At 41.7% G+C, this 14364-nt stretch overlaps 2 protein-coding genes across 2 annotated transcripts; both read left to right on the top strand.

The window, feature by feature from the left end:
• Window positions 1-5340: 5340 nt before the first annotated feature.
• On the top strand, window positions 5341-6273 carry LOC117061170 (olfactory receptor 5V1-like). Its single transcript, XM_033173857.1, has one exon. It carries the CDS (start codon window positions 5341-5343, stop codon window positions 6271-6273), a length of 933 nt encoding a protein of 310 aa, XP_033029748.1.
• A 4136-nt stretch (window positions 6274-10409) lies between these two features.
• Window positions 10410-11342, top strand: LOC117061160 (olfactory receptor 5V1-like). Its single transcript, XM_033173847.1, has one exon. The coding sequence runs from the start codon at window positions 10410-10412 to the stop codon at window positions 11340-11342; it is 933 nt and encodes a 310-aa protein (XP_033029738.1).
• The last annotated feature ends 3022 nt before the right edge of the window (window positions 11343-14364 follow it).

The following is a 14364-nucleotide window of genomic DNA, read 5'->3' as shown; positions in this document are numbered from 1 at the left end:
GCTGCTTCGGCTCTCCCATTATTTCCCTATTTCCCCCCCTCATCTGCCTCTGAGCTGTGACCTCCCTCAAATCCCTGTTGTAAATATATAATTTCTTCTTCCTCCTCCCTGGAAGTGTCAGGATGGGGAGGCGGTCTCCACTATTCATTCTAACTCTGCCCAATCCCTGATAATAGCATGGAAGTTGTTTAAGGGTGATGGGGTTTATCTTTCAGGTCAGAACATGTTCTTGGAGGATCTGCAAAGAGCTCTGAGCTCTGGTGTGTTTCCCTGGAAATGAACAAGCGGGAGCTGATCACCTCCTGTGGCATTTGGTATGGGCAGGTGAGAGGAATTAAGGCATGCTTGCTTTATTGACATTATTGGTTTGAGGGCACTCTTCAGTCATCTTTCACAGGTTATACTTTGGGGTGTCCTTCGGGGGGGGCAGTCCTACTGGCAGGGTCATGGTGTGAACATCAAGATGTTTGCAGCAGGGAGGGAAGATTCTTTCTAAACATTTCTGTATGGCTGCAGCAAGTGACTCTGAATATGCCCAGGAGCTGGGAGAAATAGAATCTCTCCCCCCCCCCATATATTACAATTCACCTGCCCAGCTGGTTGTATTTGATTTGCTTAATCTGATTGAATTAGGTTGGGTTGCACAGATCCTCTAATTTGGTATATTTAATCAATACAATCTGTTTACCCATAGTAATGTTTTTCTCGAGTTTTCTTTCTTGGGTGTTGGCAAACAGGATTTGGCCCAATGAGCTTTTGCACAGCTGAGATTTCAAGTCAGCAACTTCAGGATTCCTCCGAGACCCGTGTCCCAATATAGAGTTTATGCCATCTCCCCGCCCTCCTCCACCTCTGTGGCAAGGGTGGGGGGGGGAGATGTTGTCCTTCTGACTCATGACAGAGGCAATGCTTCAGATTGCCGTGTGACAACATTTTTCTTGACTCCTCATAAATTCCTCACTGTCTTGTTTGTTGATGTGATTCTACAGTTCACAAGGAAAGCAAGGAAGGCTAGTGGATGCAGTTTACTGGGTCTCCAATCTTAGGCAGTCAAAACACTTTAGGTCTATAGCGCTGTTTTTCAGTCATGGACATATTATATTCATTCGGTGAACTAAATATAAGAGATCGGAAGTCATAATCTTAATTGAGTTTCTATGTGGAAATGTATACCTTAGGTTTAGTGATTGTTTTGGGAAAAATATCATAGCATCTTTGCAATATATTGTCATTAGGTAAGTTTAAAATCCATTTGCTCTTATTAAACTGTTTTGCAGCTTTGGCAGATAAATGTCTTGCCATACAAATGCCTGTTATTAAGTGATAACATAAACTTGGAGAGTAATGTTGTTATATGCCAGTAAGCACATTTTCTTGGTTTGATAAGTTTTTAATCTCCTTCTTTTAACATGTATCTTGCAATGAAACATGGACTAGAATTCTGAGCAGTTTCATTAAATCACTTGATAATTTCTTATGAAAATCTATGGTTATGAAGCATAAAGAACTAGCACCTCATTGTTTGGAAAGTTTAACATTTGCAGCAATTGATTTGAATAATAATATCTGTCAGGAAACCCCCTCATCATTGCTGATTCCAGTTTACTATTATGGATAGTGGTTGAAATACAATTTAAATCCAATAATGATTAACATTTCTGAGGATTTTCTACTCCTCTGAGTAATATATACTAATAGCAAACTCATTCTCTGAGGTCTTTATGTAGTGTGTGGATATTGTACTATCCATGTGTGTAGTACTTTTCAAACACAAGAGGGAGATACCACCAGCCATAGGAAACTCCAATGTTTGCTGAAGTGCACCAAGTCTTTTTGTGAGGAAAACTCTAAGAGCAGGGAAAGGAGAAAACAAAAGCAGTCCAGTGGGAACTTAGCATGCTCAGTGACTACAGAATGCTGACTTGCTGTTGAAGGCAAGGAGAATGGAATGAAGTGGCTGAAAATTCCGTGGCTGCAGCACTCCACACTGCAACATTTTGTTGAAGCTCCTACTTGGATTTTTAACAGAGATAATGACTATTGAAGTCAAGCAACTAAAAGCAAAATGCTACACAATATATACTGTTTCCTAGGATTTACTGTTTAACTACCACCCATCATTCTGGTACTCCTCAATATTTTGAACAGGTTTATTTAAGACTGTGTATTGCAGTATATGCAGTAAAATTTTGAGGGGTAGGGCATTTTGATTATGATTGCAATCCTGTGGTCCTTGTGGTGCCTGACCTGAGGCCATAAGATTGTGCAGATCTTCCTTTCCATTGGTGGAGACAGAGGTCTGCCATAGGAGAGGGAGATCTGATGAGGGAGGTTTTCCTGCAGCATCAGTGTTTAAGATCTGTTGCTGCTGCTTTTTGCCCTGCCTCCAGTGTTCCAGGGTGGGGGTGGTAAGGGGAGGTTTTGCAACCATTGGATCCAGAGCCCTTTCATTCCCTTGACAAGCCCCTAGAACAGGGGTCTGCAACCTTTAAGACACAAAGAGCCACTTGGACCCATTTCCAAAGGAAAAAACAACAACTGGGAGCCGCAAAACCATTGCAACATTTAAAACAAATATAACGCTGCATATATTGTTTCTTACCTTAATGCAATAATAATAAATAACGTATAGGAGCCAATGCAAAGTATAATTAGTAAAAACAACAAGAATAAGTTCTTACTTTTTTGCATTGACTCAGGGGCGTACCCAGGATCAAAACTGGGGGGGGGGGGGCAAGCCATGGTCGTTCAGGTTGTGACATTTCAGCACGGAAAGGCGAATGAAACCAAAATTTTAGGGAAATTATATATAATTATAGCAGTGCTTTATTACAGTAGTTATTACAATTATTTGCTTGGTTTTTTTTAAATTTTTATTCTAGTTACATGTCTTATACCAGGGGTGGCCAACTCCCAAGAAACTGTGATCTACCGGTACTTTCAGCAGTGATCTACCCCCGTTTTGGGGGGTTCAGCTCAAAGTTGTTTGGGGGGGGGTGTGGTGGGTGGGAGAGAGGGCTTCCCCCTCTAAGATAGGTTGGCAAGCGAACTAATAAAGAAAGAAAAAGGGGGGTGGAAATGGAAAAGTGGGGTGGAAAAATATAAATTGGGGGTGGGGTGGGGTGGGGAGGATATCTATTAAAAATATGTAGTAGTTTAAAAAATAAAAATAAAGGGGGGAAATCTTTTTCTTCTTTTTCCTTTTTTTTGAAAACAAAAACAAAAGGGGAAGAGAAAAGAAAAAGGGGGGATAGAGGGAGAAAAGGGTAATAATAAAAATTCAAATAGAGTGGCTGCAGCAGCTGTGGGGGTGTTTGTTTGTTTTTCGTTTGTTTGTTTGTTTTAAAAATGGGATTTCTCCCCTTGGATTAAAAAAGGAGGGGAGGAAGAAAAAGAGAGGGGGGTGGGAGAGCAAGGCAAAAAGCCAAAAAGCAAAAAACAGGTTTTTTTTGGGGGGAATCACGCCAGGCACTGCAGCGCGCCGGCCTCGGGGCTCCGGGCCCCCGAGCCGCCCTTGGGGCTGTCGTTGAGCATGTACACCGCCCGCAGCGAGCGCTGGCGAAGCACCGGTTGGCGGAGGTTTCAGAAGCAGCCCGGACGTTTTTGCCGCCGCCGCTCCAAAGCAGCTCTACTTCATCCTGTTGGCGACCATCACCGCCCTCCCGTCACAGCGACGCCTGGCCCGCCTGCTCCGCCCTCTGCGCAGCCGCTTTGAAAAGGATTCCGCCCGACAGGGGCCGCTCAGAACAGGGGCCGCTCCAATCGCCGCCACCACCTCCCGCTGCCTTTATTATCCCGACTCTTCTCTCTCTCTCTCTCTCTCTCTCTCTCTCTCTCGATAACTCGCAAAGCCCAGCTCCTTCTTCTCGCCGCCCTAACGCCACCCTCATTGGCACGTTCCCCTCAAACAGGAACAGGCATCCCGGCGGCTCATTGGCCGGACAAAGCGTCGCTCTCCCGTGCCCGCATCCCGCCTTCATCCTCAGTGGCTACCTCGGCGGTAAGGCCCCGGCTCCGAGCCTATGCACCAAGGCGGGCGATCTGTCCTGCCAATCGGCACGCCGAGGTGGTAAAAGCTCAGCCCTCCCCACACGCTTATTGGTGTGAAGAAGTCGCTTCCTCTCTCTGGGAGTGGTCAAGGTGGACATCAATCTTGGGTCTGTCTTCGGGAACCCCGAGAGGGCTGAGAAAGACCGCCCAGCTCTTCAACGTTGATGCGGATTATTCATGGTTTTTTGGCCCTTTTTGTTTTTGCCGATAACCATTTAATTATTATTGAAAGGGCATTGAAAGGGGGCATGCCGGAGCCGCGGGAGACCTGTCAGAGAGCCGCATGCGGCTCCGGAGCCGCAGGTTGCTGACCCCCGCCCTAGAAGGTAGCAGGGGTGGGGGAGGGTACACAGCCCTGATGTTGGCATGCATCATATGGTGGGGTTATCAGAGTGCTGGGCCAGGATTCAATCCCCGACTGAGCCAGGAAGCTCATTGGGTGGTGTTGGGCCAGTCACTATCTCTTAACCTAATCTACCTCACAGGATTGTGAGGAAAAGATGGGGAGAAGAAAAACTGTATGTCACCTTGAGCTTCTTGGAGGAAAGGCTGGGTAGAAAGCCAATCCAATCCAATCCAATCCAATCCAATAAGTCAGTCAATTAATCAAAAAAAAAAAAAAACTGTGAATGGGGAGGGAAACTGTGAGAAAGACACTCCCCTCCACCTTGCCAGGGGAATTCCAGCAGTGCTTAGGTGTTGGCCACTAGGCCTCCATCCCTCTCCTAGTAGGTACAAGAAAATGACTCTTTTCATAGTAACTTCTGACAGTAATATTGTGCTTAACACCTGAATGGTTTTGAAAAGAGATTATAGTGCTGTCTCAAATGCTCTCCCATTTTGTGTTCAATTTTATATTTTATGAGGTTTTCTTTATTCTTAATCACAAAATGGTTTCAAAACTTTTTCAATTGTCCAAAGGAATCTATAGTCAGGTTTTGACCACCTGCATGGGAGAGACATTCATCAGAAACAAACAGGATCAGGCCATCTATGATTAAAAGTCAGATGCTTAAACAATTGTTATACAGTGGTACCTCGGGTTAAGTACGCTTCAGGTTAAGAACTTCGCTTAAGAACAGAAATCGTGCTCTGGCGGCTCAGCGGCAGCAGGAGGTCCCATTAGCTAAAGTGGTGCTTCAGGTTAAGAACGGACCTCCGGAACCAATTAAGTGCTTAACCCGCGGTACCACTGTATTGTCCTTCAACCAACATTCCTATTTATAAAAAATCTGCTTTGTTTCCTTTGTATTTTAGACATTCTAGCTGACCAGATTGATTAGGAGGACAATGCAGAAAGACAATGCCACAGCAGCAAAAGACTTTTACTTGACTGAACTCTCTGCTCTCCCAGAAGTGCGAATCACCCTCTTTGTGGTGATTCTGCTGACCTACTTGATCACTCTGGCAGGAAATGGGGCAATTCTCACGGCAATAGCAACAGATAGTCACCTCCAGACCCCCATGTACTTCTTCATCAGCAGCCTTTCTTTCCTGGATGTCCTTTGCCCCACAGTTACAGTGCCAAAGATGCTCCAGATCTTTATGTCGGAGGACATGACAATATCATTTGTTGGCTGTGTATTACAACTCTTCTTTCTGATTGATGCTGTGGGCACCGAAATCTTCTTGCTCTCAGTGATGGCATATGACCGTTATGTGGCTATCTGCAGTCCCTTGCACTACACAAACATCATGACGAAACGGCAGTGTGTTCAACTGACTGCTGGGACCTGGCTAACTGGCTTCATCAATTCCATGATTCATACCTCATTGACCTTTACAGTATCCTTCTGTGAGCCCTATAAAATCCAGCAATATTACTGTGATATCCCACCACTAATGGCTGCCTCTTGCTCCTCTACCTATCTCCCAGAACTGGTTCTCCTGCTTGTGGCTGGCATTTTAGGAGGTGGTGCATTCCTAGTCACTCTGATCTCTTATGTCTATATCATCTCTACTATCCTGCGCATGCGCTCTGCTGAGGGAAGGCGCAAAGCTTTTTCTACCTGTGGTTCCCACCTGACTGTTGTTTTCCTGTTTTATGGGACCACCATTGCCACCTATGTTCGCCCCACCTCCAGCTATTCGCCCAAACAGGACAGAATTGTTTCCATGTTGTATGGGATTGTTACTCCTATGCTAAACCCTATGATCTACAGTCTGAGGAATAAGGATGTTAAGAGAGCCTTGGTCAAAGCATTTCGCCTGAAAAGATTTTAATGAAGTTATTGGGTTCTATCATCCCTGTCCTTGAATACTGTCCTTCAAATACATTGTACTTCTGAGTTAAAGTCACTACAATATTCCTTCCTTCCTTCCTTCCTTCCTTCCTTCCTTCCTTCCTTCCTATGAGCCTGTACTGGGAGACTATCATTTAATGACCTGTTATGAAGTACAATATTTACTGAAATCTACAAAAATTAAGGTGCACATTAGATTCAAGTAAATACTGTATGCAGTTTGGACACAAATCTGCAATTCTCACATGCAATCTGACACTCAAATATAGGGATCTTTTCATGTTGAGACCTGGAAGCATACCAGAGATTGTCAGAGGAATTAGGGGGCATTCAGGAGTGGGGCTCTGAGAAGGTTTTAAGGCAAAAATCACAGGAATGCAGGTTAGAGACTTTGGGGCAGTCACCCTTTAGCAGTGGGAGGGTATGGATAGTGAGGAAAGGAGTAAGTGAGATTTTAGGGTGAGACAACCAGACAGGGAAGAGAACACATTTCCCCAAGAAAATGGGGCTGGCTTCAAAGCAGAAGGCAGGTGAAGGAGAGAGAGGGATGCTTGAGAGTTTAATGCATTTCCTTATTCTGCAAGGATGACGTCTGTTGGGGTTGATGGACATCTGTGTGTTGATAACAGGAAGATCAATCCTGGCAAGCTATTTGATATACCATCTTCTTTCCCCCTATTTCTGACTTTCTAATAGCTGGATATGGAACAGCACACACCAAAATTTCTAGATTCTTCTGGGTGGCCTCTCAAATGGAAGATAACAGGAATGCAAGATGTAATTTATAAAAGAGCCTTTTAAACCAGATTTGGTCCCGAGCAAATTTCCTGCCCTTGATCCTCATAGAAATCAGTGAAATTTTTATGAATAAATAAAATTTGCTGGAGTTCACCACAACATAGGACTAACATTTTTTCTCTCTGGATCAGGAGCATGGGCAGGGCGGGGGCAGGGAGGGGCAGCTGCTCCCCCAAATCAATAAAAACCAATAAAAAATACATAGCTAACTGAGGTTCTGCCCCCCCCAAAGACCTGCCCCCCAAACAAAAAACCTGGCCCATCATTAAGACCATTGTATTCCTTTTGGCCAAAAGAGCTTTTGCACAACTGAGTCTTCAAGTCAGCAACTGCAGGATTCCTGTGAGATCTTTGTCCAAATGTAGCCACTTTCTCTTGGTGCCATTTCCCCTCATGGCAGATGCAGTGTTTTTTAAACTTTACTTCAGAAAACATATGCCAGCATTTCTCTTGACTCAACATAATTTATGGATTCAAACTACAAGAAAGAAGATTCCACCTAAACATTAGGAAGAACTTCCTGACAGTAAGAGCTGTTCGACAGTGGAATTTGCTACCAAGGAGTGTGGTGGAGTCTCCTTCTTTGGAGGTCTTTAAGCAGAGGCTTGACAGCCATCTGTCAGGAATGCTTTGATGGTGTTTCCTGCTTGGCAGGGGGTTGGACTGGATGGCCCTTGTGGTCTCTTCCAACTCTATGATTCTATAATTTTTTTAATCATCTTACCTGATAATGTGGTGCTACAGATTACTTGGAAAGCAAGAAAGGCTTCAGTTTGTTGGTAGGTAGTCTAATATTTTAAAACTGCAGTGCTGTTTCTTACTCATACGCTTATTGTATGAATTCCACAAACTAACAATCAGAGATCAGAAGTCATGATCTCAGTTGGTGATCTTTTGCAAATTTCCTTTTCACAATCTTAAACTCCTTATCTGTAAAATGGGAATGCATGCTGTAGGTTTAGGTTTTGCAGTAAAAAAAAATCTTTTTAGCATATTCACAATGTATTGTTGCCGTTACCTAATTTTAAAATCTATTTAGTTGAGTTAAAACCCACTACCTAAGTTTTAAATCCTTCGGTTTTGTGATTGTAGTTGAACAACCATAGTGGGTGGAATTCAGTGTTGGTCAAAGTGGCCCATGAGCAGGGCAATGAGGTCCACCTGCACAATGGGACCTCCCCCCCCCTTCTGCCATGCACTCCTCTTGCACCCTGCTCTGGGTTTTCTCCCAACCCCCTACAGCAGATTTAGGGATTACTGGGGGCACAAGGTGGAAGGAGATGTGTCATGAGTGGACTTCATTCTATGCAAACAACAACTTAGTTGAATCCCACCACGTATCTTTGCAATATGTTATATTAATTCTAAATTATTGCACAGTGAAAAGTACATATGACCTTGTTTCAAACAAGGGTCAAGCAATTCCCTCCCATTCAGTTGCCAGTTCCCTTTGTCCAAGCTGGTAGCCATGGGTAGATGAGGGGTGTGTGGAGACACAAAAATTCAATCAAGCTCAATGTAAATAAAAGTCGGATACATAATCAATTATATATTGTTAAGTAGTTAAACAAATTTACTCTGTTTCCACTGTATATTAGATATCTCAGTTGACCTGATTGGCAGGAAGTTGAAGATAGATGATATCACAGAAATAAAAGATTTTTACCTGCCTGGGCATAACTCATCTTCTATGGATCAGGGCCATTGCATTCAAAATACCTTTTGGCCAAATGAATTTGCACACTACTGAGACTTCAACTCAGGGACTGCAGGATTCCTCAGAGACCTTTGTCCCAATATAGAGACTTTGTCCTGATACCATTCCCCCAACCGCCGTGCCAAAGGAAAAACAACACTTTGCCCTTTTGAATCAAGTCAGAGGCATTGTTATTGGATTTTACTTGAGAAGAGGCATGTCATCATTTTCCTGATGAGACATAAATTCTTCACATTGCCCTCTCTTACTGTGGTGCTCAGGACTGCAATGAAAGTAAGGAAGGCAAATAGATGCTTTATTCAATTGTACTGGCAGACTTAGGCAGTCAAACATTTTAGGTAGGTAATGCTATTTTTTAGCAATACACATACTGTATTCATTTAATAAGCTGAAGATCAGGGATCAGAACTCATGATACCAATGGGTGATGGGCAAATTTCCATGTCACAATCTTAAATCCGTTACCAGTAAAAAGGGACTTTATACTATAGTTTTACGTTTTGCAGTAGAAAAACCATAGCATCTTCACAATATAAATTGTTGTAATGACTTAATTTTTAAATCCATTTCGTTTTAAAATTTGTATTAAAACACATTCCATGGATTTAAAATTCAGTTGTGGGAATGTATAATTTAGGTTTAGTTACTGCTTTATAACAATTATTGTATGTCTGCATTACACTGGTATTGTTATGTACATTTTGAATCCATTTATTTTTATTAAACAGTGACAGATTTGGCAGATAATCCTCTTAACCAAAAAATGTCTGGTATTAAGAGAAAGTGTGATTTTGGAGGGTAATGTTGTTAGATGCCACTATATATGTTTTATTGATCTTAGGATTTTTTATATTTTTTAAATCTGATATCTTCTTCTTTCAACATGTATTTTAATGAAGAATTAATGAAATTTTAAAATGAAAAATAGACTAATATTTTGAGAAATCCTATTTTGTCAGTTGAAAATAGCTGATGAAAAAGCTGAAATAATTTGTATCTGGTTTTATAAAGTTTAACATCTGCAACAAATTGACATTGACTGGATTAATATATTTTAATCGCACATTCATGCGGTCTTTATGTAGCCAAAAAGGTACCACCCATACCAGGATTATTATTATTATTATTATTATTATTATTATTATTATTATTATTATTATCTGATGTAGGAAACCCTGACATTTGCAGAAGTGGACAACATATTTAGGGGAGAAGTTTTAGGTGGAGGGAAACTATCAAACTCAGCATGCTCATTGTCTGTGTAATGCTGTCTCACTGTTTGGGGCAAGGGGAGTGGAAAAGAGTGAATAGAACTCTGTGGGTGGACATTGGAACATTGTGTTGTAGGTCAAACTTGTATTTTAAAAAAAGATAATCAATGTCTGAACATTGAGGGAGCCTGCCCCCCTTAAAAATTATACCAAGGGGACTGAGGTGCCTACGATCCCCTAGAGTTGGGGTGTTGGCACCCTGCTTCCTGACTGGCTATCTTATTAATAACAGTACTACCCTTAGGTTACAAACGGAATCGTCCCTTCTCTTTCTCTCTTAACAAATCTGCTTTGTTTTCTCCCTACTTTAGATATGCAATTTGAGTGGCAATGGAGAAAGCCAATATCACAAAAATGAGAGATTTTTACTTCACAGAGCTGTCTGATCTCCCAGAAGTGAAAATCTTCCTCTTTGTAGCAATTCTGTTGATTTACTTGATCACTCTGGCAGGGAATGGATCAATCCTCACGGCAATAGCGACGGATGTTCACCTGCAGACTCCGATGTACTTCTTTATCGGCAACCTGTCTTTCCTGGATGTCCTTTGCCCAACTGTCACTGTGCCCAAGATGCTCCAGGTCTTCTTGTCAGAGGACAAGTCAATATCATTTGTTGGTTGTGTATTACAACTCTTCTTTCTGATTGATGCTGTGGGCACTGAAATTTTATTGCTCTCAGTGATGGCGTATGACCGCTACGTGGCTATCTGCAGTCCCCTGCACTACACAAACATCATGACGAAAAGGCAGTGTGTTCATCTGGCTGCTGGGACCTGGCTAACCGGCTTCATCAGTTCCATGATTCATACTTCACTGAACTTTACATTATCCTTCTGTGGGCCCAGTAAAATTCACCAATATTACTGTGATATCCCACCGTTAATGGCTGCCTCTTGCTCCTCTACATACCTCCCAGAACTGGCTGCTCTTGTGGGTGGCATTTTAGGAGGTGGTGCATTCCTGGTCACTCTGATCTCTTATATCTATATCATCTCTACTATCCTGCGTATGCAGTCTGCTGAGGGAAGGCGCAAAGCCTTTTCCACCTGTGGTTCCCACCTGACTGTAGTTTTCCTGTTTTATGGGACCACCATTGCCACCTATGTTCGCCCCACCTCCAGCTATTCGCCCAAACAGGACAGAATTGTTTCCATGTTGTATGGGATTGTTACCCCTATGCTAAACCCTATGATCTACAGTCTGAGGAATAAGGATGTTAAGAGGGCCTTGGTCAAAGCATTTCGTCTGAAAAGATTTTCATGAAGTTTTTTGGTTCAGTCCTCCCTGTCCTTGAATACTGTCCTTCAAATATGTTGCACTTCTAAGCTAAAAGTCACTACAATATTCCTTCATTCCTTCCTTCCTTCCTTCCTTCCTTCCTTCCTTCCTTCCTTCGAGCCTTTACTCGGAGACTATAGTTTATTGATTTACCCGAATCTAATGCACTCTTCTTTTGGGCCAAATTATGTTGCAAAAATAAAGGTGCACATTAGAGTCGATGGTGCATTTGATTTGAGTAAATACTGTATGCAGTTTGGACACAAGTCTGCAATTCTCACATGGAATCTGACACTCAAATCTAGGGATCTTTTCAGGTTGAGACCTGGAAGCACTCCAGAACCTAGCACCCCAAGGGTTACACAGACAGCAGAAAATAAAACCAGAAGTAAATTTTATTACAACTAGCTTATGGCCGCAAAAGGAAATTAGCAGAGTTACTAAAAATTAACAAAAATAATAAACATCACACTAATACTAGGTTGAATTTAGAAGAGTTTAAAACTAATAGAAGAGTTATTCTTAAAAGTTTTCCTAGATACTCATTTGAAAACACGGGTGTGGTGTAGGAAGGCAGAGAAAGAGGATGTTGGCTGAAGGGGTGAACCTTTTAGAACCAGGGTAGGTGGGTGACTTAGACTTGTTTGCTTGTAGAAGAGAAACAGAGAGAGAAATTATGGGGTGATCAGGAGTGGGGTTCTGAGAAAGTTTTAAGGTAAAAATCACAAGAATGCAGGTTAGAGACTTTGGGGCAGTCACCCCCTTGCAGTGTGTGTGTGTGGGGTATGGGTAGTGAGTAAATGGGGAATGCAAGGTGCAATTTAAAAAAGAGCCCTTTAAACCAGGTTTGGTCCAGAGCAAATTTCCTGCCCTTGATCCTGGCCAAGCTGGTAGCCATGGGTGGATGAGGGGTGTGTGGAGACACAAAAATTCAATCAAGCTCAATGTAAATAAAAGTCAGATAGGTAATCAATTATATATTGTTAGGTAGTTAAGCTTCAAATAAATTTACTTTATTTTCACTGTATTTTAGATATCCCAGTTGACCTGTTTGGCAGGAAGTTGGAGAAAGACAATATCACAGAAACAAAAGATTTTTACCTCACCGATCTGATCTTCCCGAAATGCAAATCTCCCTCTTTGTGGCAATTCTGCTGACCTACACCGGTAGGGAACAGGGCAATTCTCTTGGCCATAGGGACAGAAGTTTATCTCCAGACCCCCATATATCTCTTCCTAAGTAATTTATCTTTTTAGATGTCCTTTGCCCAACTGTCACTGTGCCAAAGATGCTCCAGGTCTTCTTGTCAGAGGACAAGGCAATATCATTGGTTGGTTGCATGCTACAACTCTAGTTTCTGATTGATGTGGTGGGCACTCATATTTTATTGTTGCTGTGATAGCATATGACCGCTATGTTGCTATCTGCAGTCCACCACACTACATAAACAACATGGCAAAAACTAAAAACAACAACAACAACAACAACAACAACTTATTTATACCCCGCCCATCTGGCTCGGTTTCCCCAGCCACTCTAGGCGGCTTCCAACAAAAGATTAAAAATACATTAAAGCAAATATTGCCTTGAAGAGACTTTGTCCTCCTGAGAAAAGTAGCAGTGCAAGTCCCATTGAAAGCAATGAGATTTCAAAGTTAAAGTAAGTTCCCTTGAGTTCACCAGAACTTGGGCACAACCCATCTTCTATGGATCAGGGCCATTGCATTCAAAATACCTTTTGGCCAAATGAATTTGCACACTACTGAGACTTCAACTCAGGGACTGCAGGATTCCTCAGAGACCTTTGTCCCAATATAGACACTTGGTCTCAATGCCATTCCCCCAACCGCCGTGCCAAAGGAAAAACAATACTTTGCCCCCTTGACTCAAGTCAGAGGCATTGTTTATTGGATTTTACTTGAGAAGAGGCATGCCATCATTTTCCTGATGAGACATAAATTCTTCACATTGCCCTCTTACTGTGGTGCTCAAGACTGCAAGGAAAGCAAGGGAGGAAAATAGATGCTTTATTCAACTGTACTGGCAGACTTAGGCAGCCAAACATTTTAGGTAGGTAGTGCTATTTTTTAGTGATAGACATACTGTATTCATTCAATGAGCTGAACATCAGAGATCAGAACTCATGATATCAATGGGTGATGGGTAAATTTCCATGTCACAATCTTAAATCCCTTATCAGTAAAAAGGGACTTTATACTGTAGGTTTCGGTTTTGCAGAAGAAAAACCATAGCATCTTCACAATATAAATTGTTGTAATGACTTAATTTTTAAATCAATTTCATTTTAAAATCTGTATTAAAACCCATTCCATGGATTTAAAATTCAGTTGTGGGAATGTATAATGTAGGTTTAGTTACTGCTTTATAACAATTATTGTATGTCTGCATTACACTGGTATCATTATGTACATTTTCAATCCATTTATTTTTATTAAACAGTGGCAGATTTGGCAGATAATTCTCTTACCCTAAAATGTCTGGTATTAAGAGAACATGTAATTTTGGAGGGTATTGTTGTTAGATTCTACTATACATGTTTTATTGATTTTAGGATTTTTAAACAAGAATCTGATATTTTCTTCTTTCAACATGTATTTTAATGAAGAATTAATGAACTTTTAAAATGAAAAATAGATTAATATTTGGAGAAACGTTATTTTGTCAGTTGAAAATAGCTGATGAAAAAGCTGAAATAGGTAATTTGTATCTGGTTTTATAAAGTTTAACATTTGCAACAAATGGACATTGACTGGATTGATATATTTTAATAGCACATTCATCTTGTCTTTATGTAGCCAAAAAAGGTACGACTCATACCAGGAAACGGTATCATCTGATGTAGGAAACCCTGACTTTTGCAGAAGTGGATAACATCTTTAGGGGAAAAACAATTAGGTGGAGGGAAACTATCAAACACAACATGCTCATTGTCCATGAAGTGCTGTCTCACTGTGGAAAGGAGTGAATAAAGCTCTGTGGGTGGAC

Source organism: Lacerta agilis, chromosome 1 (assembly GCF_009819535.1).
Source record: "Lacerta agilis isolate rLacAgi1 chromosome 1, rLacAgi1.pri, whole genome shotgun sequence".
NCBI classification, from domain to species: Eukaryota; Metazoa; Chordata; class Lepidosauria; order Squamata; family Lacertidae; genus Lacerta; species Lacerta agilis.
This window is presented reverse-complemented; position numbering and strand designations above follow the sequence as displayed.